The 27,351-nt window shown below is 31.4% G+C and overlaps 2 protein-coding genes across 3 annotated transcripts; both read left to right on the forward strand.

The window, feature by feature from the left end:
• The first annotated feature begins 1,725 nt into the window (after nt 1-1,725).
• On the forward strand, nt 1,726-9,464 carry LOC139847485 (probable LRR receptor-like serine/threonine-protein kinase At5g10290). 2 transcript variants are annotated; one of them, XM_071837159.1, is made up of 13 exons: nt 1,726-1,865; nt 1,964-2,059; nt 2,883-3,028; nt 3,286-3,418; nt 3,497-3,568; nt 4,572-4,715; nt 4,798-4,869; nt 5,382-5,447; nt 5,527-5,591; nt 6,105-6,248; nt 6,631-6,972; nt 7,849-8,243; nt 8,990-9,464. In XM_071837159.1, the coding sequence occupies exons 3-13, from the start codon at nt 2,965-2,967 to the stop codon at nt 9,302-9,304; spliced, it is 1,812 nt and encodes a 603-aa protein (XP_071693260.1). In that variant the 5' UTR covers nt 1,726-1,865; nt 1,964-2,059; nt 2,883-2,964; the 3' UTR covers nt 9,305-9,464. The 2 variants fall into 2 exon arrangements, with proteins under 2 accessions (XP_071693260.1, XP_071693261.1); XM_071837160.1 differs by lacking the exon at nt 1,964-2,059 and having other exon boundaries at nt 1,847-1,865.
• Nucleotides 9,465-11,289: 1,825 nt separating this feature from the next.
• LOC139849450 (uncharacterized) lies at nt 11,290-12,447 on the forward strand. The gene is made up of 2 exons (XM_071839108.1): nt 11,290-11,599; nt 11,861-12,447. The coding sequence occupies exons 1-2, from the start codon at nt 11,290-11,292 to the stop codon at nt 12,445-12,447; spliced, it is 897 nt and encodes a 298-aa protein (XP_071695209.1).
• The last annotated feature ends 14,904 nt before the right edge of the window (nt 12,448-27,351 follow it).

A 27,351-nucleotide genomic window follows, 5' to 3' on the forward strand; every position in this document is an offset into this window, starting at 1 on the left:
ACTACATGTATATACATTTTAACTGAGTCGTTAAGTCATCGTTAGTCGTTACATGTAAGTGTTGTTTTGAAACCTTTAGGTTAACGATCTTGTTAAATGTTGTTAACCCAATGTTTATAATATCAAATGAGATTTTAAATTATTATATTATCATGATATTATGATGTACGAATATCTCTTAATATGATATATATACATTAAATGTCGTTACAACTATAATCGTTACATATATGTCTCGTTTCAAAATCATTAAGTTAGTAGTCTTGTTTTTACATATGTAGTTCATTATTAATATACTTAATGATATTTTTACTTATCATAATATCATGTTAACTATATATGTCATCATATAGTTTTTACAAGTTTTAACGTTCGTGAATCACCGGTCAACTTGGGTGGTCAATTGTCTATATGAAACCTATTTCAATTAATCGTCTTAACAAGTTTGATTGCTTAATATGTTGGAAACACTTAATAATGTAAATAACAATTTCATTTAATATATATATAAACATGGAAAAGTTCGGGTCACTACAAGAGATGCGCCGCATATCTTGAAGGATGCGCCGCATCCCTCTGCAGGTTCTGCAGAACGTTTGCAACATATCATTTACAAAACGGTTCATGAAAGGTTGTTTTGTTTTCCTGGACGTTTTGAGACATGTTTACATGCTTTATTAAAGTATAATTGCACCATTTCAATAATGTCCATTGTCAAGTAATGTGTCATTTAATCATGGATATTTATTAAAAGTTGCAACACTTCATTGCACATTTTCGACTATTATAGATATAAGACTCCATTTCTTGGAGAAAGGTTACAGATTTTCAAAAATCTAAGCACACTTTCAACACTCTACATCTAGAAATATTACCAATATAACTAATAGACAAAATTTGTCTTATTTGTTATAAATAGTACTATTCAATTTTTTATTTTTTACAAACCAACCCACTAACCTTCATTAAAATACAAATCGAACCCCCTACTTTATACCTATATTATAAATTATTATTTATCCCATCACTAACACCAAAAACACCCACCACGCTTTACCGGCTTCTACACTGCGCTCAAACAGTAGGACTCACATAGGACACTACTGTGCTACATTTTTTTTTGTCTCCAACGATAAAAGAAGCAACTTTCTTAAAAGAAACAACCCTTCAATGCTACCAAAAGATGTCGAAAAATATTTTTTTTACAAAATAGATCAACTAACTTTAACGCTAAAAAAGCAACTTTCACAAAAGGAACAACCCTTCAATGTTAGATGTCGAAAAAAATTCTTTTTTACAAAATAGATCCACAAAAGGAAAGACTTTTTTTTTAACTCGCATTCAAAACGGAGCCCCCCGCGCGAAGCGAGAGCTCCACAACTAGTTTTCTACAATTGTTTAGAGTTGTTTTCTTTTAGCTAAGACAACAATTCATTCTTTGTATTATTCCAATTTTGATTTCGTGCAATCCGTCCCAAATTGAGTTAATATTGGATTAGGAAATTAACTACATGATTTAAGGATGAATCTAGCTATCATATTCACAGACACAAACCATTTTATATAACAATTCAAGAATTATCATTATCAAGATTATCATTTCTCATATCCTGTTTCTAACAATTAATATTAATTAATTAATAATTATAAATATATCAACATCAATAAATTTATAAACGAATATAAATAGACCAATCGATATTATATTTTCATAATATATTAGCAGCAGCCATGACTGAATAGAGTAAAACACAAATCTTGGTTTGCTGAATCTCAATCAACATCGCGAAGATTAACACCCCAGGGAAATAAAATAATTGCAGAAATATGTCGTTTTGAGGGCCATCACCTACCCACCATATGTGGTACGGTGCTTATCATCATTACTCTACCTTTTTCACATTTCATCACAATATTTAATTAATTTGATTATTAATAATTGATAATAATTTATTTTATGAAGAAGGACAAACTCAAAAAGCTTTAACTATTGACTTACTAGTTACTACCACTATACGTTTTACTTTACATCTTCTTCTCATTCTGATCCTTCAAAAAGGTAACTAACTTCGATCTACTTTGCTTCTGCTCAGATACTTCTGCACTGTTTTTTTTTCTTCTTCTTTTCGTGTCTCTGATTTCCAATTATATATTGTTTTATTTATTATATTATTTATATTCGGATTTTTGGGACAAATACTGGTTATTTAAGTGACATGATTACATGATTTTGTGAGACTGTTTGTTTGAGTTAATTATGTATTGAATAACTGAAGCTAGTCGCTAATTTTTTTTTTTTCTTTCTTACTTTAGTTTTTGTTTAGGTTTATATAAAGTAATTGGTTATTGTTGAGTTTGTTACTAATTGTGTTAACAATCTTTATCCTTTACTTATTGTGGAGTTTATTATTGGTACTAATTTAGAAAGATGATTAGAACGGTTAATGATTATGATATTCTAAATATTTAGGGGTCTTTTTTTTTTTTTTTTTTTTTTTTTTTTTTTTTTTGAAAGGCAAGGTCCAAATGAGGTTGGTGGGTATTTAGGGGTCTCTACATATATCAGAATTGGGAAAGTTCAAATTTTCCAAATATATGTGAACAAAAAACCATTTTATTTCTATTTATTGGTTTATATATTTATACTTGTAAACGGATAAGGTTTTATCTGTTCATGCTAGATTAATTTGATTTATATATATATGTGGAATGGATACATATAAGTTGGATACTTTTTGTGACCAAGTTTGTTTTGAAGGAAGATAGTATATATTTTTTTGTTAATAATGCAAATTTAGCTATTCATGGTGATAAGTTCTTTATGATTAATGTTTTTTATGCTAAATTTATTGATATAAGTTTACGATGGATTTCAAATGCAGAAATAATAATGTATCATGTACATTGAAAGTGGATATCGTACTGATACTTGGACTAAGTCATTAGCTACTATTATCTTGTGAGATGGAGATAATAGTTTTAATTCTGTTACTGGGAAATTTGCATTTGGTAGCGCCTGATGCTCAAGGTACATTTTTCTTGTATGCGACTGTTGTAACTAACATAGCTCAATAATCACAATATACAATGGAACGAAAGTTATCTTTTGTAGTAATATTTAGTTCCGCCCCGTTTGACCAACATGGAATAGTTAGTCGCTTTGAGCTTAGTCAACCCGCTACCCGCCCATTTTGCCATTTCTATTTGGAGTTGTGTTCAATTAGTATTGGCACATAGGTAGCATTAGATATTTTTATAACGTTAAGCGAACGGTAATATTTGCAGGAGATGCACTTTTTGATCTGAGAAGTTCGCTTAAGGCTTCACCGAGTCAGCTTACAGACTGGAACCAGAATCAAGTTAATCCTTGTACTTGGTCTAAAGTAAATTGTGATCCAAATCTAAATGTTATCTCTGTGTAAGTCACCATTATGTAGATTTGTAAAATGATCTATAGGGTTCTTTTAGTAATTTAATAATTATAATTTTATTGCAGATCTATGTCGTTCATGGGATTTACAGGAACATTGTCACCAAGAATAAAAGTTCTGTCAAAGCTTACCATACTGTATGTATGCATTTTAATCATATAATAGATTTTATGTATAAGTTGTCGTTGAAACTGGTCAATCGACTGTTTTTTCCTAAAAAATATTTTTTCACAGTTTATCAATTATCAATCAATTACATTTTAAAAAAGGGGTAAAAGGGACCTTTTGGCGGCCATCGATTACATATTACATATGTATATAATGCCGAAGCAGAAAGTTTCTCTAGTTTCGAACCATGGTTACTTGCAGGGGCGATTTTATGAAGGAACAAGCGGGGGCGGCTGCCCCCAGTGGATTTGCAATTTTCAGTGTAAAAATTTTGGACTTTCGATTTTGCCCTCGGTAAATTTTTTCCCCCCCAAAACCTACATATTCTGCCCCAAAACCTTCAAATTTTACCCAAAAATATCCAAATTTTGCCCCCAAACCTTCAAATTTTGCCCCCAAACCTTCAAATTTTGCCCCAAACCTCCATAATTTAGCTAAAAACCTCCATTTTTTTGCCCTAAAATCTCCATATTTTGCCCAAAAAATTTGCTACGGTTTTAATTTTTTTTTTGCCCCCGGTGAAAAAAAATCCTGGTACCGCCACTGGTTACTTGGGTCAAAACTAACATGCAGAACCCAGATGGTCTAATAGGAATGTTATTACTTTTTATCCGTCCCTTATCCATTAATGAACTTTTAATAGAACAAGACCAATCCACATTTGATGTTCATAATATCAGATACTAGTGTTGTCTACAAGCCCTGTAAAATATTGTAGGATATGACAAATGTACATTTGTATTATATAGTGGACCTTTTTTCTCAATATAGAATATCAAATTTAAGTGTTTTGGTATGAAAATCAATGCTTGTTACAACTGATGTTAGTTAAGACAAAACCTCTTCTCGTTACCAAATACGATTAGGATTTTACGTAGAAAAATTGTGTAATTTTCCTTATAATTTATGCTATTATGTGTGAAGTTGATTAGGGACTATTACAACCTTGCTTTTGCTAATGATCTCCTTCAGTTCTTTGCAAGGGAATCAAATAACAGGGGGAATACCCGAAGAATACGGTAATCTGACTAGCTTAACGATGTTGGATTTGGAAAGCAATCGTTTAATTGGACAAATACCATCTTCACTTGGAAATCTTAAGAATCTTCAATTTCTGTAAGTGATTTGTATTCTTTAGCGCGTCGTTGATAATATTTACTCATTTTAATGCGGGTTCTTTTTAATTTGTATAATGTAGGATCTTGAGCCAAAACGATCTTGAAGGGCCTATCCCCGACTCACTTTCAAGTCTACCAAACTTGACTAGCATGTAAGTGAATAATATGAGTCACATGATGTTAATCTTCATCCGTTTACATCTAAAGTGGGTTGATGTGGGTCAATTGGGTTAAAAATCTCCCAAAGTTCTATTTTAATATTTACAACCATGGTACATCATTTTATTTGAATATTTAGATTTTCATGGTGCTAATACTGTTTTTGAATATTTGCCCGGGGTTTACCAACTAGAGGGGAGCCATTATGGCTCGTCGCTAGGGGGTTTCCTCGTAAAAAAAAAAAAAAAAAATAAAAAAAATTACTGTTTTTGAAATAATTATTTTAACATATACTGTAATTATTTATAAATAAAGTTAAAAAATGGACAAAAATGTGTTTTTGGGTAAACCCAGTCTGAAGTGTACTAAAATATGATCAGTTACCCAACCTGCTGACCCACCCATCTGGCCACCTCTACATACGACTGAATTAATATAACTTCAAAAATTGAGTTTATGTTGTTATTCTTAATTGTATTTCGTCATTGTAACTACTTGAGTGCAGTTCACTTGGTTACAACAACCTCAGTGGTCAAATTCCAGATAATTTGTTTCAAGTTTCTAAATTCAAGTACGTATGTTTCAATTTAGAGATGGAATTTTTTTTTTTTTAAATTTAGCGGTTCAAGCTCGTTGACAGCTTATCACAGTTTTACAGGGAACAGATTGAACTGTGGCTTCAATTATACCCATTCTTGCACATCTGATTCTGGAGGTAGTTTGATTTATAATATTAATATTAAGTAATTATTATTGGAGGTTTTCCATTCAAAATATTACATATGAATGAGTAGGTTCTGGGCTATGTTTTATATTTAGTCATCAAATGAAATTACTTGATCAAAAACATTAGGATTTTTCTAATGACTGCGTTAACATGCATACGTGTATTATACATAGAGGTTAAAATTGACTTTTTTGTGTCAGTTATTCAAATGTACAAGATATTTATGCGTCTTAACAACATCTCGTTAGAAAAAACCGAAACATTAACAGATAAGGGAACAGGTCATAAGTGGCCCAAAATGTGTTTTTAGTCCATACTACTTTATAGATATAAATACTTAATTTGAAAAGGTTAGATTATTAACGAAATGACAATCTAAAATACCAATTTTGGACCCAGCCTGTATTAACAAATTACCCATTTTTACCCTTTACCTAACCCATGTACTGATGACTATGAATCATGACTAACGTATGTCCATATCAAATCATTACGTGGTAGATGCTTCAAAGAAATCGAAGGCAAAAATTATAATAGGAGTAATTGCTGGAGTTCTTGTTCTTCTTCTGCTCGGATGCTTGATGTTGTTTTTATGGAGGGGTAGGCACAAAGGCTACAAACGTGAGGTGTTTGTTGATGTTGCAGGTGACCTGTTTTTTTTAAGATAATTCTGTTATTAAAAAATTATTATCCCTAATCAATGTAAGTTGTTTTAGAGATTTCAAATTTTTATTTAGATCACACGTTTTTTTATTAGAAATTGTTCAAATATTTGTAGTAATCCTGTTGCGGAAATGACTCTATACAAAACAATGTTTAGCATAAAATAAAATCATACTTTTTCACCTTAAATTCTCGTAATAGTTTTCTTATCAAGTATAGATAAAGCTGATCAATTTTCATTTCAACACTTCTCATATGTTAATTTAGGACATTGACAAATTATTTTTGTGTTTTAAGGCTTTGTATTTGGCCCCTAATGATATTGATATTGAATATTGATATACTTGTTTTGATTGTTATTTAGGGGAAGTTGACCGCAGAATTGCGTTTGGTCAACTGAAGCGGTTTGCATGGAGGGAACTACAGCTTGCTACTGATAACTTCAATGAAAGAAACGTTCTTGGACAAGGAGGTTTTGGGAAGGTTTATAAAGGAGTTCTTGGAGACAATACTAAAGTTGCCGTGAAGCGATTAACCGATTACGAGAGTCCAGGTGGCGATGCAGCGTTCCAACGTGAAGTCGAGATGATAAGTGTCGCTGTTCATAGGAATCTTTTACGTCTCATTGGATTTTGCACCACTCCTACTGAACGCTTGCTCGTGTATCCCTACATGCAGAATTTAAGTGTTGCTTATCGATTAAGAGGTACTAGCTATGCTTATGTGAATATCTCTGATCTAAATTTGGCCAAATTACAATGAATAAAAATACATTGTCATATATATTTAAGGGAACACTTATAAAGGGCCTATCTGATCTGATATGGTTATAAATAAATAAAGGATTCAGTTACCGACATAGACTCAAGGTTGCAAAAATCTCTACTCGGGGTTTACTTGGTCGGGACTTTTGAGGGAGTAATCGGCAACTCTGGGAGTAATCGGACTGTATACATTTGTTCAAGAATTCTTGAAATCTAATTTAAATTTAAATTCATATTAAAATGGTGATTGATAATTTGTCCCATTTTGAGACTAAATCTTGACTTTGACCAACTAAATCTGATTTTGACCTATTGACCAATGTTGACCAATTAATTATTCGGATTTTGGAAAATCGAATCGTCTGGTTCATTAAAAGGTAAAAAGGCGTAATAGGGCAGTTTTACAACGACTGCATAGACTAGTGTTGACCGACTTGGGCCTAGTCGAATCGGACTACTTCCCATATCCGACTAGGCTGACTTATACAACCTTGTGTAGCACTACTAATAATATCTAATGCAACTTTTATATATACTTCATTCATAGCGGCTTGCGGGTCAACACAACTTGGCTTGCTTGCTTAATGCGGTGTTAAAAGATTACCCTAATTGACACGAACTTTTTTGCCATTGCCAGTTTTACTACAACTGATTATTCGGTTTTAATATATAATCATCAGATTCTCACTTTGAAAACATGCACTCAAACACCCCAACAGTGTAACGTTATTTTTTATTTTTTTTTCCCCACAAAAAATGGCTTCTTTTATGGTTTTATTGGGTAACGTTCTTAGATTTGCGATGTTATTGTTTTGCAGAACTAAAACCTGGAGAGGCAGTTTTAGATTGGGCTACAAGGAAGAGGATAGCTTTAGGCACTGCTCGTGGACTCGAATACCTTCATGAACATTGCAATCCTAAAATAATTCATAGGGACGTTAAAGCAGCTAATGTATTGCTGGATGAAGATTTTGAAGCCGTTGTCGGTGATTTTGGGTTGGCAAAACTGGTTGACGTTAGAAAAACTAATGTGACGACTCAAGTTCGTGGGACCATGGGTCACATAGCTCCAGAATATCTGTCCACCGGAAAATCGTCCGAAAGGACCGACATTTTTGGGTATGGGATCATGCTTCTTGAAATTGTAACGGGACAACGGGCCATAGATTTTTCACGGCTTGAGGAAGAAGATGATGTCTTGTTGCTTGACCACGTAAGATAACTTTCTTTGGTGGTATACGTGTTTATGTTAGTATTGATTATAGGTACGGGTGATTTCATTGGTTGGGTGACGGGTCAAAATGAGATTTTTTTTTGGCTCAAACGGGTTGTGTTGACCTGAAATGCATTTTTTCCCTGCAAACGATGATTAAAGTAAATTGTTCACTTCATCAATAATTTTGATTATTAAAAACGCTTCAGGAGATTCTATGCATTATAAATAGTCAATGAGGAACTTTGACCTGTTGAAATGATTATCGTTAATCGTTATTATTGTACTCCGTATTATTTTACTTGTCAGATTTAAACTACAACATTAACCCATTTCTTAGTAAATGGGTTAATCTAGTAGAAATTGTTATTAAATTATTTTATTTACGTATACATTTTTCTTGTAAATAAAATGACTTGTGACAGTCAAGGTTGCAAAGATGGATACTAGGAGAGTACTCAGTCGGTCGGGACTTTTTAGAGAGTACTTGGCAACTCGGGGTCGGATGTTGACCATGTTTGACTTTGACCGATTTTGACTAATTTTCCTAGTAATCCCTAGTTTTGGCAGAGTACTTGCCGAGTTGCAGAAACCGAGTACTCGTCGAGTAATTCCGAGTTCCCTGATGGCAGTAGTGAACATTTGAATTCACGTTTAGTAACATTTAACCCAAAATGACCGTCTTTATACCTGTTGCCACCCTAGAGGTGTTTACATTGATGAATAATTGTTTGGTGCGGTTATAGGTCAAGAAACTAGAGAGGGAAAAGAGGTTGGATGCAATAGTTGACCGCAATTTAAATACGAACTACGAAATGCAAGAAGTTGAGATGATGATTAAAGTAGCATTGTTGTGTACCCAAAATTCACCTGAAGACCGACCAGCAATGTCGGAAGTTGTACGAATGCTTGAAGGAGAAGGGCTCGCTGAACGATGGGAAGAATGGCAAAATGTTGAAGTTAATCGTCGACAAGAGTATGACCGGTTACAAAGAAGATTTGATTGGGGAGAAGACTCGATCCATAATCAAGATGCTATAGAGTTATCTGGTGGAAGATGAACTGGTTTATTCACCACTTTATTGGTTGTACATACATGTTTATTCTTCTTCTGTACTTGTAAACAAATTTATTTTTATTGTTGCTGTTGGGCCTGTTGTGATTAATGAGTAGAGAAAACATACATCGTGTTATATTATATGATACTATACTATATTATCATATTGTTGTTAACTTGTGTTCTTGGTTTTGGGTTTGAAAGAAGACCTAGTTTTTGATAATATGCACTCTATATAGATATAGATATAGATATAGATATAGATAGCTAGCAAGTAGATGGAGGGGTGTGCAAATGGAAATGAAAATTCCTGAGGAACAATATAAGATCATAGAGAATATTTGATCGGATTCTCAACCCTGCCCTTAAGTTCTGCATAATAATGGTCACTTCGGCGACATTCTTTCATGAAACAAATGCCAAACATAACTACATGAGTGTACAAAGACACCTATACTTGTTAATGGAGCGGTGACATTGAATCTAGTGCTCCACAACCTCGGTCAAATAAGAGTCTAGGTTAGTAGACTATTCCTAGCTCGGCCGCCACCATATTTAACCAAGGCTGGGGACAACCATGTTTTCCCTTGTAAGGACCCATTTAGGGAAAGTCAATGAATCTTTCCATAATGCATAGGGAACCAACAATGCCTCAAAAGATGTTATTACACCTCTACAAATAAGGAGGCATGAGCATTGAAAGATTCATGTTCTCATTGCACATCCATTTTCAATAGCATTTTACACACATGTTCTCCGTCACCTCTCGGCGGTGTAAAGCAAATCACACTTTCTACTTTCGGGGAACCGCCAACGAAGAGTGTAAACACTCTACATACACCTTTATCGCATACCTTCATGATTAGAGTTATCCTACCTTATCACTTCGATATGGCTCGCCGGAAAGTGTACAAACAATTGGCTCCATCCGTGGGAGTTGTTTAAAAAAGTGCTAAACCGACACCATGATTGATTCCAATCACGTACTACCTGGGTTCACCTCACCCAGATTGACATCTATCTCAAACCAAACTCAGTTAGAATTTGCAACAGGGGGAACTATCATTCGGATACCATTCACTCCCACTGCATTCATCTCCACAAACTGCCATGACCCAAATTCGGCAGAGTCGCCACCATTGATAGACAACATTTATATTAAATAACTACGACCACATCAGGTCAGTTATGGGGGATTTACGAGCAACGGACATTCTTCAGAGCCGATGAACTCTTACCTACGAAAGTGAAGAGTATGATGAGGAAAGAGAAATGGAGGCTCCACCCAACGGAAGCCTTCCCCCATAAACTTAACCTACCAGCTCACTTCCTCAAATTACGACGCAATAAGTTGGAGTCACGAACACATATCTGCTGCAAGTTACCTTTGAAATTCCTATGGTACCGCTCTATTCTTTTAATGTGGTGACTACAACCACCACTTCGCTACCCCAAGTACCAAATAGTTATATACCACGTCCACACCAGAGTTATTTTGTAATATGATTAAACATGTATTTGGTATTGGAATTGTACGTCATTGACATAACTCAACAATGCTATTTTTCACCTTCAGTGTTGCTTTAAGAATTCATAAAACTGGAAGTTTCTTTTAGATATCATGTCCAACATGGGATTCGGTGATAGGTGAAAAAAATGGATGCATACGTGTTTTAGAACGGCATCGGTTTCAGTTCTTGTTAACGGGTCTCCTACCGATGAATTTTATCTTCAAAGTGGTATTAGACAAGGTGACCCGTTATCGCCATATTTATTGATTATTGCTAGTGAAGGGTTGAACTTGCTTTCAAACATTACGATTAGGGATAGGTTGATGAGAGGTGTGGATGTAGGAAAAACAAAATTAATATTTCACACCAACAATTTGCGGATGACACAATTTTTTTCGGTGAATGGGGTCGTAAAAATATAAGTAACATTCGGAAAACCCTTTCATGTTTTGAATAAGCGTCGGGTCTTAAAGTTAACATGTCAAAAAGCTCATTGTATGGAATAGGTGTTAAATGTGAAGAGATTGATAGAATGGCTCGAATTTTTGGATGTAGTGTCAGAAAAATGCCTTTCACGTATCTTGGCATGCCCATCGGCCAAAATATGTGCAAAAAATATAGTTGGGATCCTATAGTCGAGAAGCTTAAGAAAAGATTATCGGGTTGGAAATCAAGAACGATGTCGTTCGGTGGACGGCTAACACTTATCAAAGCGGTCTTAAGTAGTATTCCCTTGTACTATTTCTCGTTGTTTCGTGCTCCCGCCAACATCATCAACCTTCTCGAAAGTATGCGCTGTAAGTTCTTTTAGGGCGGGGCGGGGGATGAAAAATTTATCTTGGGTGAAATGGGATTCTATTCTTTGTTCTTATGGGGAGGGTGGGTTAAATGTCTGTTTGTTAAAGTCAAAAAATTTAGCTTTATTGTCTAAATGGTGGTGGCAGTTTAGGGTGGAAAATAATTCATTATGGGCAAAAGTGATCAAAAATATATATGGGGACGACGGGGGGTTGGGGATTTTAAATACTAATTCTTCTTCTTCATGTAAGAATCGTACAGCGTGGTGGAACATAATCAAAGTGGGTTCGGATTTGCAAAAATCGGCATATGCTTGGAATCTGTTTTCGAAAAAGTTTTTAGTGATGGTCGAGATGTATTCTTTTGGGAAGAACAGTGGATTGGTGAGTCTACTCTTTTAGAGAGCTTTCCTAGAATTTTTAGAATTGAAAATGACAAACAAGTTCGAGTTAATGACCGTTTGGTGTTCGATAATGGTTCGTGGGTGTTTCATTGGAATTGGTCAAGGGAGCTATCCGTGAGGCTTCATGGTGAGCTAGTGAATTTAGAGGAAAAAATCTCAAAGCATGCGTGCCTTCGTGATGGTGACAGTAAGTGGATGTTTAAACCTAGTGGCAAAGAAGAATTCCTCACTTGTTTGATTGCAAAAGAGATATATGATCGTATTCTCTCCAAGGATTCAAACACTATTGAAACCTTAAGGAATAACTTACTCCCACAAATGGTAGGTTTATTCACTTGGCGGGTTTTGAGAGGGAGAATCCTGGTGAGAATGGAGCTTGAGAGGCGTGATCACTCTCGATTACAATCTTTGTCCATTGTGCGAGTTGGAAGTTGAGTCGGTGGATCACGCCATACTTACGTGTAAATATGCAAGAGACGTTTGGGTAGGGATTTTTAAGTGGTGGGGTGCTCGGTTTAATCAATCTACAACCATGGGGAATCTATTTCGCGGTTCGAGTATTAGTGGGTTATCGAGATCTTCTAATAAAATGTGGCAAGCGGTCGAGTGGGTCACGGGATATCTAATTTGGAAAAATAGAAACAATAAAATATTCCGTGATGAAAATTGGTCGACTCCTAAACTTATTAGTGAGATTAATCTAAAATCGTTCGAATGGATAAATGGTCGGGCAAAATTTTCGTCGTTAAATTGGCATCAATGGTTGTTGCATCCTAACTCGTTTAGCTTTCCGATGATTAACACCATTGATCCGGGCTAAATTGTTGCGGTTTGTAATCATTAGTTGCATGTTTTAAAAGTGTATGTATATGTAATCTAGATGTACAGTGTGTTGTGTATGTGCATGCTCTTATGCACCTCATGTATATTTTTTTTTATTTTCATAATAAAGTTGCTTTTCAAAAAAAAATAAAAATAAAAAAGACGAAGTTATTATTTACAGCATAATGATACGTTATATTTGAAATGGCATGTGCAGATCATGTGTCGGTTAATTTGGGAAAAGGTGTGCATCTCACGTGATATTATCTTCAATAGTAGCACCGCTCCAATTTGTTAATTCTGTTACGATTGTTACAAACTAGTTAGCTCAATAGTTAGATAGGGACCTGTTGTAATAGTTAGCAAGTTTTTTCGAGTTGTAATTTCATTCTTCTCTCTGTAATTCAATCTCAGTTCCAATTGTAATAAAAATACGATTTGACTCCATTGTTCTTTCTCAAATTATAGAACTTTCAGGTCTAATCGATAGTGTGACAACCCGGAAATTTCCGACCAAATTTAAACTTAATCTTTATATGTTTCCGACACGATAAGCAAAGTCTGTAATGTTGAGCCTCAAAAATTTTGAAATTATATTCATGTAATCAATTACCCTTTGACTGTGCTCGACGATTCACGAACATTTATGTGTATATAGATATGTATATATAATATATAGTTATATTAATTGAAAACGTTAACAAAGTATTAGATGTATAATACTATTTGTTTCAATATATTTATCGACAGAATTAAAAGATAATATCAAAATGATTGAATTATCAGATGTATGATAAGTCTCCGCCGTGAGGTCTACTATGATTTAAGAAAATCTTTTTCTTTTAACGGTATTCGGAATAATTGGTGAAATAATTTACATAATTGGAATTAAAGTGTCAATTAACGTGAGTTAGTCAAAAGTTGGCGGAGATTCCCGTTTAATTTTCAAAAGCATACTTTACAGTGATTGCCTCGTGACCCTCGGTAAATTAACTATTTAGTTTTCATAATACTAAAAACATTATTTGATATAATAACTTCTATTATCTAAACAATTTTAAATAAAAACAACTTTAAAATGTAATTAGTTTTGAAAAACTAAATAATATATTAAATAAATATTTCAATTAAATTTATATATATATATATATATATATGTGTGTATATATATATATATATATATATATATATATATATATTATAAGGTAATATTAACATTGTTATAAAACGTTTTGATCTTATATTGTTAAATATATTTTAATAAACAACGAGAAGTTGATTTATAGAAGCAAATGACTAAAACACCCAAAGGTATAAGTTATACTTCATGTAATATAATTTATCAATGATTTAAGGTTATATTTTGACAAGGGTACGAGTCACGAAATGTAAAGTACAAGTTTTCTAAGCGTACGAAACGTCGTTCGAAAAACCAGAACAGAGTCATAAACCATTTTCCAACGTACGTCTCAACGGAACTAAGGTTACAAGTCATCTATACTTGTGAATATAATATAATATATATATAATTATATTAATTAAATATATATATTAAATATTAATATAAACGAGTGTCGGTAAATATGATTGAACGAAGATGAGCTGGAAGAGAAGGCCATGCGATCGCATGGCCAGAAGACTAAGGAACCATGCGATCGCATGAGGCAAAAGTTCAGTAAGGGTCTATAAATTGAATTCGTTTCTGACTCGATTACACACACATATAATTCATCGATATATTACTCCCTCTGTTATTAATTATAATATTATTATTATTATTATTAAGATTAATATTATTATTAATCTTATTATTAATAATAGTATTATTATTATTTATACATAAAATACTACGATGGAGTGATGCTCGAGTGGTCTAAAACGGGTTTTCAAAAAGGGTTTAAGCTTTGGAATTATGGGTTATAGCTATGGAGGTTATGGGTATGGATCGGGGATATAGCTCGTGAGGCCAATCTAGTGTTATGGGTATGGATCGGGGATATGGAGTTCCACTCGAGTTCAGAGTGCAGTGTGACCGGAATGGATCAACCAATTAGCCATCATCTATTCTGGATGAATTAGGAATGAGTTTGTAGCCTACTTAATCATTGGAGACAAGAAGAAGGCGATCCCTTCCATCCACCACATTTCCCTCTTGGCGAAGAACCTGAAGCACTTACCGGTGAACCTGTTCGAGACACCATTTTCTCTCTCATTTCTAGAGTATCTCTTCATGATTATACACTATCTCAAATTCTAGACCTTATTCATCCACTCGTCCGAACCAACAATCACCCCGGTGTAATAGAAGAAGTGAACGAAAGTCGCGCTCGGGTAGTGACTTTATAGGATATGGTGCGAGGATTACAAGCACCATCAGCAACACCAGTACCACCAACAACATCCACATCCCACACCTCAACGTCACAATCTGCACCTCGAGCATCAACGTCATACGCACCGTAGATACCAAGGAATACTAACAACAATAACCGATGAAGTATTGATTCATAACTTTATTGGAGAAACATTCTGCGGCGATGAAGTAATCTCTAAAGTCTTAGAGATTATCTATTCTAGCCTTAACCATAAATCAGATGAGTAGAAACCCTGACCGGAATAGTGCGTGATTTACAAACAACACATGTTACACAAGCATTAACAGCAGTACCGTCAGCATCATCAGCACCAGCAGTACCGCCGGCATCACCAACAGAATCACCGGCACCCGTAACGCCTGCAACACCACAAATTCCGTAAACTCTGTAACCACCTCAGATATTGACACCACCATCACCAACGGATATATCGTATCAACGAGTTATGAAATATTAACTCATTCCCACTGAAGGATTCATATGTATTGTGACAACCCGGAAATTTCTGACCAAATTTAAACTTAATCTTTATATTATTTCGACACGATAAGCAAAGTCTGTAATGTTGAGTCTCAAAAAGTTTTTGGAACTATATTCATGTAATCAATTACCCTTTGACTGTGCTCGACGATTCACGAACATTTATGTGTATATAGATATGTATATATAATATATAGTTATATTAATTGAAAATGTTAACAAAGTATTAGATGTATAATACTTTACATGAACGTATTTGTTTCAATATATGTTTAATATATTTATCGACGGAATTAAAAGATAATATCAAATTATTGAATTATCAGATACATTGTGATATGATTACGGGTCTATGTTATGAGGTCCACTGTGATTTAAGAAATCTATTCTTTTTGATAACATTTAGAAATAGGGTAAAGTGATTTATAAGTAAGAACAAATATGTCAATTAACGAAAACTAGACAAGGGTTAGAAGAGATTCCTGTTTAATTTCCAATTCATGTTTTATAATATTTTCCTCGTGACTTTGATAAGATAACTATGTTAACTTTCATTTTATTTAATATGAAAGTAAGAATGTGGAGTGTAAATAACTTAGATGTTGGATATCGACAAGTTAAGTAACTCGACATTTTTCATTAAGATGATTTCATACGTTTATTTAACCTTTGGACTTTATCTCATGCTTCACCAACAGACTATAATTTAAAAACTTGAAACCTATTATGAATATATATAATTTTACTTTTTTTAAACGTTTTATGATATAACAATTTCTATTATTTTAACCTTTTAACAAAATGATTCTTAAATATATTTAATTTTGGAAAACAAAATTATCATATTTATTTGATTTAGTTTCAGACGTACAAAAACGTTTTCAGTTTAAAAAGAACTTATTTATTATTAAAACGTATATAACTTTTACACATATCTAGAATCACTTTTGACAACTCATTACTTAACCAGTATGATAAAGATAACGATATTTATATTTTATTTTATTTTATTAAATATATATATAGAATTAAATTAATATTATATATATTTATACGCGTATTATACGTACATAGTTTTATACTTTTACTATACTTTAACTTTACCTTTACTTTACTTTTACTTTACTTTAACTTTAATAATTCATGCTTTAATAATTAATACTTTAATAATTCACTTTAATAATTCATACTTTAATAATTCACTTTAATACTTCATACTTTAATAATTCACTTTAATAATTCAAAAATCTATTATAAATAGAATTCAATAGGTTTCATTATTTCATAGAAACTTGAAAATATATTTCTCTAAACTCTCTCAATCGATTTATATATATATATATATATATATATATATATATATATATATATATATATATATATATATTTACTCTGTATTATTTCAAGATATTATTAGTATACATAAAATACTACGACGAGGTTCTGCTCGTATGTTTTCAAAATGGGTTTTGCGAGCGGGATAGGGCTAACGAAATTATGGGTTATAGCTATGAAGGTTATGGATAATGTTCGGGAGTATGCTCATGATGTCAAACTAGTATTTATCATCTCCGTTGCGTCTACGTACTTTCCTGTAATATTGAATCACAATATTGATACGTGAGCACTCATAACTTAACTTTTATATATTAGTAATGTATCCCTGACTAGTGCTCGAGTATATATGATTATGTATGCTTGTATGTTTAATTTTGTCGTTAAATAGTTTATGATATATCATGAGTTTAATACACATACTACTAAGATAAGGTATATGATATGCATGTTTCGATGAACGGATTAAAAGATGTAGTCAATTGAATTATCTATAATTTTAAGTATTATTGTTAAAATAATAATTATTATTACTATCGTCGTTATTATCGTCGTTATTATTATTAACTAATAATAATAATAATTATTATTATTATTATCATTATCGTTATAAATGTTATCATTAAAAATTGTCATTTATATTAGTATTACTATCGTTATTATCATCAAGATTATTAATAACATTATCATTATTATTATTATTATTATTATTATTTTATTTATTATCATTAAAATAGTTATTAGTATTATCATTAATGTTATTATAATATTTATTATTATTAGTATCATTATCATTAAAAATTAATATTAGTATCATCTAATTATTATGACTAATATTATTATCATTATTATGAATGCGATTTAAAAGAGGACTAAAAGCTATTAAACAAATCGATTAGGAAATAATGAGTATAAGTATCATGATGAAATTAAAATATTGTATGATATTGATTTAAGAGAAAAATATCCCTTTTCATTATTTTTATTATTATTATTATTATTATTATTAAAAGTATCATTTATATTAAAACTATCATTTTTATTAAAATTATCATTTTTAATAGAAATGTCATTGTTATTATAAAATATCATTTTTATTATCATTTTAGTATATTAAAAATTATCATTTTGAATAGAATTATTACTATTATATAAGATATTATTATTATTACAGTTAATATTAAAAAGTATCGTTATAATTATCATGATTAGAATTATCATTTTATCATAATTAATATCATCATTTGTAAATATAAATATTGTTATTATTATTAGTAGAATAATAATAATTATTATTATTATTACAAAATAATACAACTGTTACTTATTATTATTATTATCAATATTATTCTATCAAACAAATATGTGATACAAAGATATTTTTATCACACGTAATATAATTACATTAATAATACATACCACCATGTTTTTATAATATTGAGTGAACTGTATAAATTTTATTACTTAAAATATATAAAAGTATATTTTTATATATAAATTTTAATATAAATTTTTATTTATTAATAAATGACTTGTATTATTATTTACTCTAATAAAATTTGATAAATATATTTAAATATATAAACAACTATATTTAAGCTATATAATAAACACGTATGAATTTTTGGAAGTCATTTTGGGTCAAATTGATTTTTGTTGACTTTTGCATGATAATCTCGAGCATTAGGATTGTGATACACTACGACATGACCTGAATTTGTTAGACATATATTGACCAATATATAAATATATATACTTAATATAGGTTCGTGAATCTGAGGCCTACCCTGAACTTGTTCAGTGCTGTCATATGCATAATTGCTACGAAATACAGTATAGTGAGTTTCATTTGCTCCATTTTTAAATGCTTTTGCAATATACATTTTTGGGACTGAGAATACATGCACTTTTATAAATGTTTGACGAAATAGACACAAGTAATCGAAACTACATTTTATGGTTGAATTGTTATACCAGAGATCGTCCTTGTTGAACTTGGTAGCCTAAGAATTGGTGTTTATTATAATTGCCACCAATTGATGCGAATCCTAAAGATAGATCTATGGGCTTTGACATGCCCCAGTCAGAGAATTTGAACTGCTTTAGTACTTCGATGTTTATATGTTTAGGGATATTCTAGATGCATTTTGTTAATGTCGGTTACCAGGTGTTCAATCCATACGAATGAATATTTAAACACTTGCGAGTGTATGATTATTGATTAAATGAAATCTTGTGGTCAATTAAAATTATGGAAATGATTGAGTACGATAAACTAATGAACTCTCCAACCTTTTGGTTGACACTTTAAAGCATGTTTATTCTCAGGTATTAAAGAAATCTTCCGCTGTGCATTAGCTCATTTTAAGGATATTACTTGGAGTCATCCATGGCATATTCCGAAAGACGTTGCATTCGAGTCGTTGAGTTCATCAAGATTATTATTAAGTCAATTATAGTTGGATGTATTATGAAATGGTATGCATGCTGTCAACTTTCGATGTAAAGAAAGTTTGTCTTTTAAAAACGAATGCAATGTTTGTAAAATGTATCATATAGAGGTCAAATACCTCGCGATGTAATCAACTATTGTGAATCGTTTATAATGTATATGAACGGGGCATTTCAGTTGGTATCAGAGCGGTGGTCTTAGCGAACCAAGTCTGCATTAGTGTGTCTAACTGATAGTCATTAGGATGCATTAGTGAGTCTGGACTTCGACCGTGTCTGCATGTCAAAAGTTTTGCTTATCATTTTTGTCGAAAATTGCGTGCTTATCACTCTTAGTCTAGACACATTTTATTGCATTGATTACATGAATAGTGTATAGAAAAAATTCATATCTTAGCGTATCTGCAAATTCATATCTTAGCGTATTTGTTACTGTAAACTTTGCCTGACATATTCCGTAAATTCCTCCGTAATCTACGAAATCTTTTGCTATATATATATATATATATATATATATATATATATATATATATATATATATATATATATATATATAGATATCCTATGTAATTAGAATACCACCCGATAGCTGGAAAATCATTTCATATCGAAAAATCCTTTATTCAATCGTACGAAATGGAATTCGTCATTAGTTCAAGTCCCTCGAATTCTGAAATGGAATCCCACTCAAGCTCCGAAAGCAGTGTGACTGGAATGGATCAACCAATCAGTCATTATCTATTATGGATGAATTGGGGATGGGTTCGTAGCTTCCTTAATCATTGGAGACAAGAAGAAGGCGATCCTTTCCATCCGCCACATTGTCTTCTTGGTAAAGAACCTGTAGCACTTACCAGCGAACCTGTCCAAAACACCATTTTCTCTCTCATTTCCAGAGTATCTCATCACGATTATATACTACATCAAATTCTAGATCTTATTTATCCGCTTGTCCAAATCGACAATCATCCCGGAGTAATAGAAGAAGTCAACGAACTTCACACTCGGGTAGTGGCCTTAGAGAATATGGTGCAAATATTAAAAGCACCAGCAGCAGCACCAGCAGCATAATCAGTACAACCATCATCAACGCCAACAGTACCACCCCCAACCACAATCGTGTCGTAAACCTCAACTTTACAATCTGTCCCACGAGCACCAATGTCATACGCTCTGTAGATACCAAGGAGTACCAACAACAATAACTGATGAAGTATTAATCTATAACTTCATTGGAAAAACATTATGTGGCGATTGTGTAATCTCCAAAGTCTCAGAGATTATCTATTCTAGCCTTAATCATAAATCATATATGTGGACCGAGATGATAAAAGGAAGAGTAAAACCCTGACAAGGATGGTGCACGAATTACAAGCTAGACTTGTTTTACCAACAACATCAATAGTACTGTCAGTATCACCAGCACCATCAGTGCCGGCAGCATCATCAGAATCAGCGGCATCTACAACATCACAAGCTCCGCCAAATCCATAATCACCGCAAACATCATCACAAATCAACAACGCGTATATTGTATCAACGAGTTATGAAGTATTAACTTATTCCCCCTGAAGAAATTTTATGTATATTTTATATATATATGAATGTTGAGATCAAAATAAATCTTCTCGTACTAAGCTATTATGTATGAATTGAAAAAGGGTAGATACTACTCGGATAAATTCATATTACTAATATGCTATGATGTACATCCCTCGTTAACAACTTAACCATCGTTAACTACAATTTCTGTTTCAATTCAATGAATTCCATTTCATAATAAAACAAGTGTATTATTCAATTATATGTTTGATTTTACAATTTAATCTTCGATGTACTCGAAGCTTTCTAAGAAAATATCCTCCACATCTTGCGAAGTTCACAAGAATTCCACGAACACCAACATCATGCATCAACAAATAACAAAGTATTGATTCATAATTCCAATTTCATTGAATAAATACTCCTTAAAAGTTATGTAATTTCTAAAGTCTTTAGGGATTATTCAATTCTAGTTTAAACCGTAAATCAAATGAGTTTAATTTAATATTAACTCATTAAATCTATGTTACATCTGAAGAAAATATGCACATATATATATTTTCATAAAGACTGTAACAAAATTCTGTCGTACAAAATATTAGTTGTGAGATTTTTTTTTAACGGGTAGGTAATACCTGAGAGAGATATAAATTCACAATTAATATGTTACATTCTTCGAATCTGATTCAACAATCATCAACTATACTCACTATTTTCTGAACAATATACATTCTTTTATAAAAATCAAAACAACCATACTCATTCAAATTCAATTACATATGTTGATCTTGAAATCGCATAATTCAATTCAAAATATAACCAGTATCATCACTCTTAGATTCCTATATCTTCAAAGTTATATTTTGACTTCAAAACTGTGCTAGAACATTATATGTATATTAACGATTACAATCTGTGTTCAAACCCTCCAAAAATTTTTAAGACACTTCAAACAATGAACAATCGAGCTGATGATCCAACCACATGTTAATCACAATTATACACCTAAAAAACTTTCGAAACCAAAGTCATAGTTTAATACGTATCTATGTCAGACCCTTTGGCATTTATTAGCTAAAATAACTTTCCAATTCCGTTTCAAAGTAGACAGTTTTGTCACAGCTCCAGCAAGTTAACTTCGACTTCTCAATCAAGACAGTCTTATTATAACCTCGTTAGATACGTTGCCCTTTCGCCAACGTTACCGGGGAACCATTTATGTTCCATCACATTAGCAATAAACTTACCAACAATTTCACTGATCTTTGATTTTCCGAAAAATCATTATAATTATCAAAACACCATCATTTACTTATCTGCATATTGTAACAAGAATTGCCATACAAATCATTGGGAATTAGCAATCCGTATTTTGAAATCTCGCATGTCAATGCCAACAGTTATACATATAACATCTATCTCCTGGACTTACATACTGCGAATGTGAAGTTTCTGAAAAACACCCTAAACTGCGAACTAGTTCTCGAAATTTTGAAAAATGCTGATGAAGCAGCAAAAACTGTAAACGACCTTAACAGTAAAAAGTTAATGATAAAGAATAGTGTATTGGCAAAGCTCAAAAAAGAGAAGTTTTGGAACTGGAAAACGGATTGAGCAAAGTATGAAGGAGGATGTGGACAAATCACAAAGGCTGAACCTGCCTTCAAAGAATCCAAATGATTCAGTATCTGCTGAAGTCATTAACGAATATCTTGCTCCTAACCCTAAACCCCCACGGACAATATCTTTCATCATCCTCTGATATTAGAAATTCTAAGATATCATCGTATCTTTCATATCCTCCATATTTCTGAAGATATTTCCATAATTATTCTTATCTGAAATCATTTACTTCTTCGCGCTATCTGTGTTATATCATAAAAGAAACTATTTTAATTTCTAAATTCTGAAACCTTCGAGTTCAAAATAGGAATCTTTTTGAATAAGTGTTGGGAACTGAAGCATGAATTAGTATAATATAATGACCCTTGATCAACGTGATTATATTACAGTAAGTCATGCTGAGTTTCTAAATGGAACGTGATGATTCACAGATCATAATGTCATCATGTGCTATATTACACGACTATTGTATTCTATTTAACCTCTAAAAATATCAAGAAAATAATTTCTTGATGATTCGGTCTTTTCCGAGGTATTCTGGTAATTTGACAATTCAAGATCGTGCCATTACAATTTCCTTCTTAGAACATTAGCCATTTTCATTCGAAAATCCATAACTACGAATTCTGGACCATTACTTGTTGTGTTTAATAAATAGAAGAGAAAACAGAGCATGAAGATCCAAAATAGAAATTGGAGTATAAATCGCAGCAAATAGAAGAGAGCATTAACTGGGGATGACAATGATTATAGAAGACAGAAGCAGGGACTTCGAAATATAAAGGAGGATATAAAGCCCAACGACAACTTAGAAATTATAAACCATATATATCGATGCATATAGCAATATAAAGACAAGGGAGAACTAAAAACACTATAAAACCAAGAGTATAGTAGAAGTAAATAGATTCTTCCGGCAGTAGATGAAAAAGAAGAATGACAGATATGAAAGTAAGAAATATATTAAGAAGCAAAATTGGATGAAGCATATTGAAGAATGCTTTAAAGTATGAATTGAGAGAGAAAGAATAGAAGGTGTGAGTTGCGGAAATAAGGAAACGAAGAGGGTGGATATATAGTAAAGTATCTGACAGAGTAATCAAAATAGATTATCGCATTTAATCAAAGCGGATCCTAATTTCCTTAATTACCAAAGAACCAAATCTTATTACGAAGATTTTCTTCTAAATTCCTTGAATTTCGGAAATCAACCGTGACGTCACCGGTTAAGTCAAACATGCATTTATTCATTTTCATTTTTTTGCGATAGCTTCACTCGTAATCTTCACATAAACGAATTGTTTATTCCATACTACTCACTAATGATAAAACTCTAATTTCCAACTCGTATGTGTCATGAAAACATACTTATTGTCATTCATGACCATTCCACTCAAATTTCGGGACGAAATTTCTTTAACGGGTAGATACTGTGACAACCCGGAAATTTCCGACCAAATTTAAACTTAATCTTTATATTATTTTGACACGATAAGCAAAGTCTGTAATGTCGAGTCTCAAAAAGTTTTGGAACTATATTCATGTAATCAATTACCCTTTGACTGTGCTCGACGATTCACGAACATTTATGTGTATATAGATATGTATATATAATATATAGTTATATTAATTAAAAATGTTAACAAAGTATTAGATGTATAATACTTTACATGAACGTATTTGTTTCAATATATGTTTAATATATTTATCGACGGAATTAAAAGATAATATCAAATTATTGAATTATCAGATACATTGTGATATGATTACGGGTCTATGTTATGAGGTCCACTGTGATTTAAGAAATCTATTCTTTTTGATAACATTCGAAAAAGGGTAAAGTGATTTATAAGTAAGAACAAATATGTCAATTAACAGAAACTAGACAAGGGTTAGTAGAGATTCCTGTTTAATTTCCAATTCATGTTTTATAATATTTTCCTCGTGACTTTGATAAGATAACTATGTTAACTTTCATTTTATTTAATATGAAAGTAAGAACGTGGAGTATAAATAACTTAGATGTTGGATATCGATAAGTTAAGTAACTCGACATTTTTCATTAAGATGATTTCATACGTTTATTTAACCTTTGGACTTTATCCCATGCTTTACCAACAGACTATAATTTAAAAACTTGAAACCTATTATGAATATATATAATTCTACTCTTTTTAAAACGTTTTATGATATAACGATTTCCATTATTTTAACCTTTTAACAAAATGATTCTTAAATATATTTAGTTTTGGAAAACAAAATTATCATATTTATTTGATTTAGTTTCAGACGAAAAACGTTTTCAGTTTAAAAAGAACTTATTTATTATTAAAACGTATATAACTTTTATACATATCTAGAACCACTTTTGACAACTCATTACTTAACCAGTATGATAAAGATAACGATATTTATATTTTATTTTATTAAATATATATAACGAATTAAATTAATATTATATATATTTATACGCGTATTATACGTACATAGTTTTATACTTTTACTATACTTTAACTTACCTTTACTTTACTTTTACTTTACTTTAACTTTAATAATTCATGCGTTAATAATTAATACTTTAATAATTCACTTTAATAATTCATACTTTAATAATTCACTTTAATACTTCATACTTTAATAATTCACTTTAATAATTCAAAAATCTATTATAAATAGAATTCAATAGGTTTCATTATTTCATAGAAACTTGAAAATATATTTCTCTAAACTCTCTCAATCGATTTACACACACACACACACACTTATATATATATATATATATATATATATATATATATATATATATATATATATATATATATATATATATATATATATATATATATATATATATATATACACTCTATATTATTTCAAGATATTATTAGTATACATAAAATACTACGACGAGGTTCTGCTCGCATGTTTTCAAAATGGGTTTTGCGAGCGGGATAGGGCTAAGGAAATTATGGGTTATAGCTATGGAGGTTATGGATAATGTTCGGGAGTATGCTCATGTGGTCAAACTATTGTTTATCATCTCCGTTGCATCTACGTACTTTCCTGCAATATTGAATCACAATATTGATACGTGAGCACTCATAACTTAACTTTTATATATTAGTAATGTATCCCTGACTAGTGCTCGAGTATATATGATTATGCATGCTTGTATGTTTAATTTTGTCATTAAATAGTCTATGATAGATCATGAGTTTTGTAGAGACCCGTCCTAATCCATCCGGACAAAGTCCACATCGATTATAAATGATTCACAACAGTTGATTTCATCGCGAGGTACTTGACCTCTATATGATACATTTTACAAACATTGCATTCATTTTTGAAAAGACAATCTTTCATTACATCTACGGTTGACGATATGCATACCATTTCATAATATATCTTACTATAATTGACTTAATAATAATCTTGATGAACTCAACGACTCGAATGCAACGTCTTTTGAAATATGTTATGAATGACTCCAATTAATATCTCTAAGATGAGCAAAAGCACTGCGGAAGATTTCTTTCATACCTGAGAATAAACATGCTTTAAAGTGTCAACCAAAAGGTTGGTGAGTTCATTAGTTTAACATAAATAATCATTTCATAATTTTAATAGACCACAAGATTTCATATTCAGTTCTCATGAATGTACGTCCCATGCATAGAGACAAAAATATCATTCATATGGATTGAACACCTGGTAATCGACATTCACAATATACATATAAGAATATCCCCATCATTCCGGGATCCTCCTTCGAACATGATATAAATTTCAAAGTACTAAAGCATCCGGTACTTTGGATGGGGCTTGTTAGGCCCGATAGATCTATCTTTAGAGTTCGCTTCAATTAGGGTGTCTGTTCCCTAATTCTTAGATTACCAGACTTAATAAAAAGGGCATATTCGATTAGATAATCCAACCATAGAATGTAGTTTTTATTACTTGTGTCTATTTCGTAAAACATTTATAAAATCAACGCATGTATTCTCAGTCCCAAAAAAAATGTAAAGAGTAAAAGGGAGCAAATGAAACTCACCCAATGTATTTTGTAATAAAAATACATATGACTATATTGAACAATGCAGAGTTGGCCTCGGATTCACGAACCTATATCATTTGTATATTTATTAATATACATAGTTGTAATCGAATAATGTATATATAAATTCATTAGTTATATACTTTTTATATTAATAATATATATATATATTATATATTTATTTTGTTATAGAAAATATTACTTTTCATTATGTTATATGTATTACATGTATTTTTATATATGTATATATCATTTGATTGTTAAAGTAGTAATTTTAGTAATACTACGATTAAAATAATAAAAATCATAAGACTTAATATTACTAAATAAGGTATTATTATTAATAATTATATTAATGATATTAATAATGATATTTATAATAATAACTGCAAAATATAAATTTTTCGGTTAATGATACCTATCATAATGATTTTAGTAATTACATATTAATAACATATATTATAATATAAATAATCATACTTCTAATGGTAATAATAATAATACTGATCATGATACTTATAATGATAATTGTATTACTATAATAATTATAATACTCGTAATAATACTAGTAATAATGTTATCATTCATAAGATGATACAATTATTAATTTTTTATTATAGAAATATTAATGATAATAATAATGATCATAACCCTAAT

This window comes from Rutidosis leptorrhynchoides, chromosome 5 (assembly GCF_046630445.1).
Source record: "Rutidosis leptorrhynchoides isolate AG116_Rl617_1_P2 chromosome 5, CSIRO_AGI_Rlap_v1, whole genome shotgun sequence".
Taxonomy (NCBI): Eukaryota; Viridiplantae; Streptophyta; class Magnoliopsida; order Asterales; family Asteraceae; genus Rutidosis; species Rutidosis leptorrhynchoides.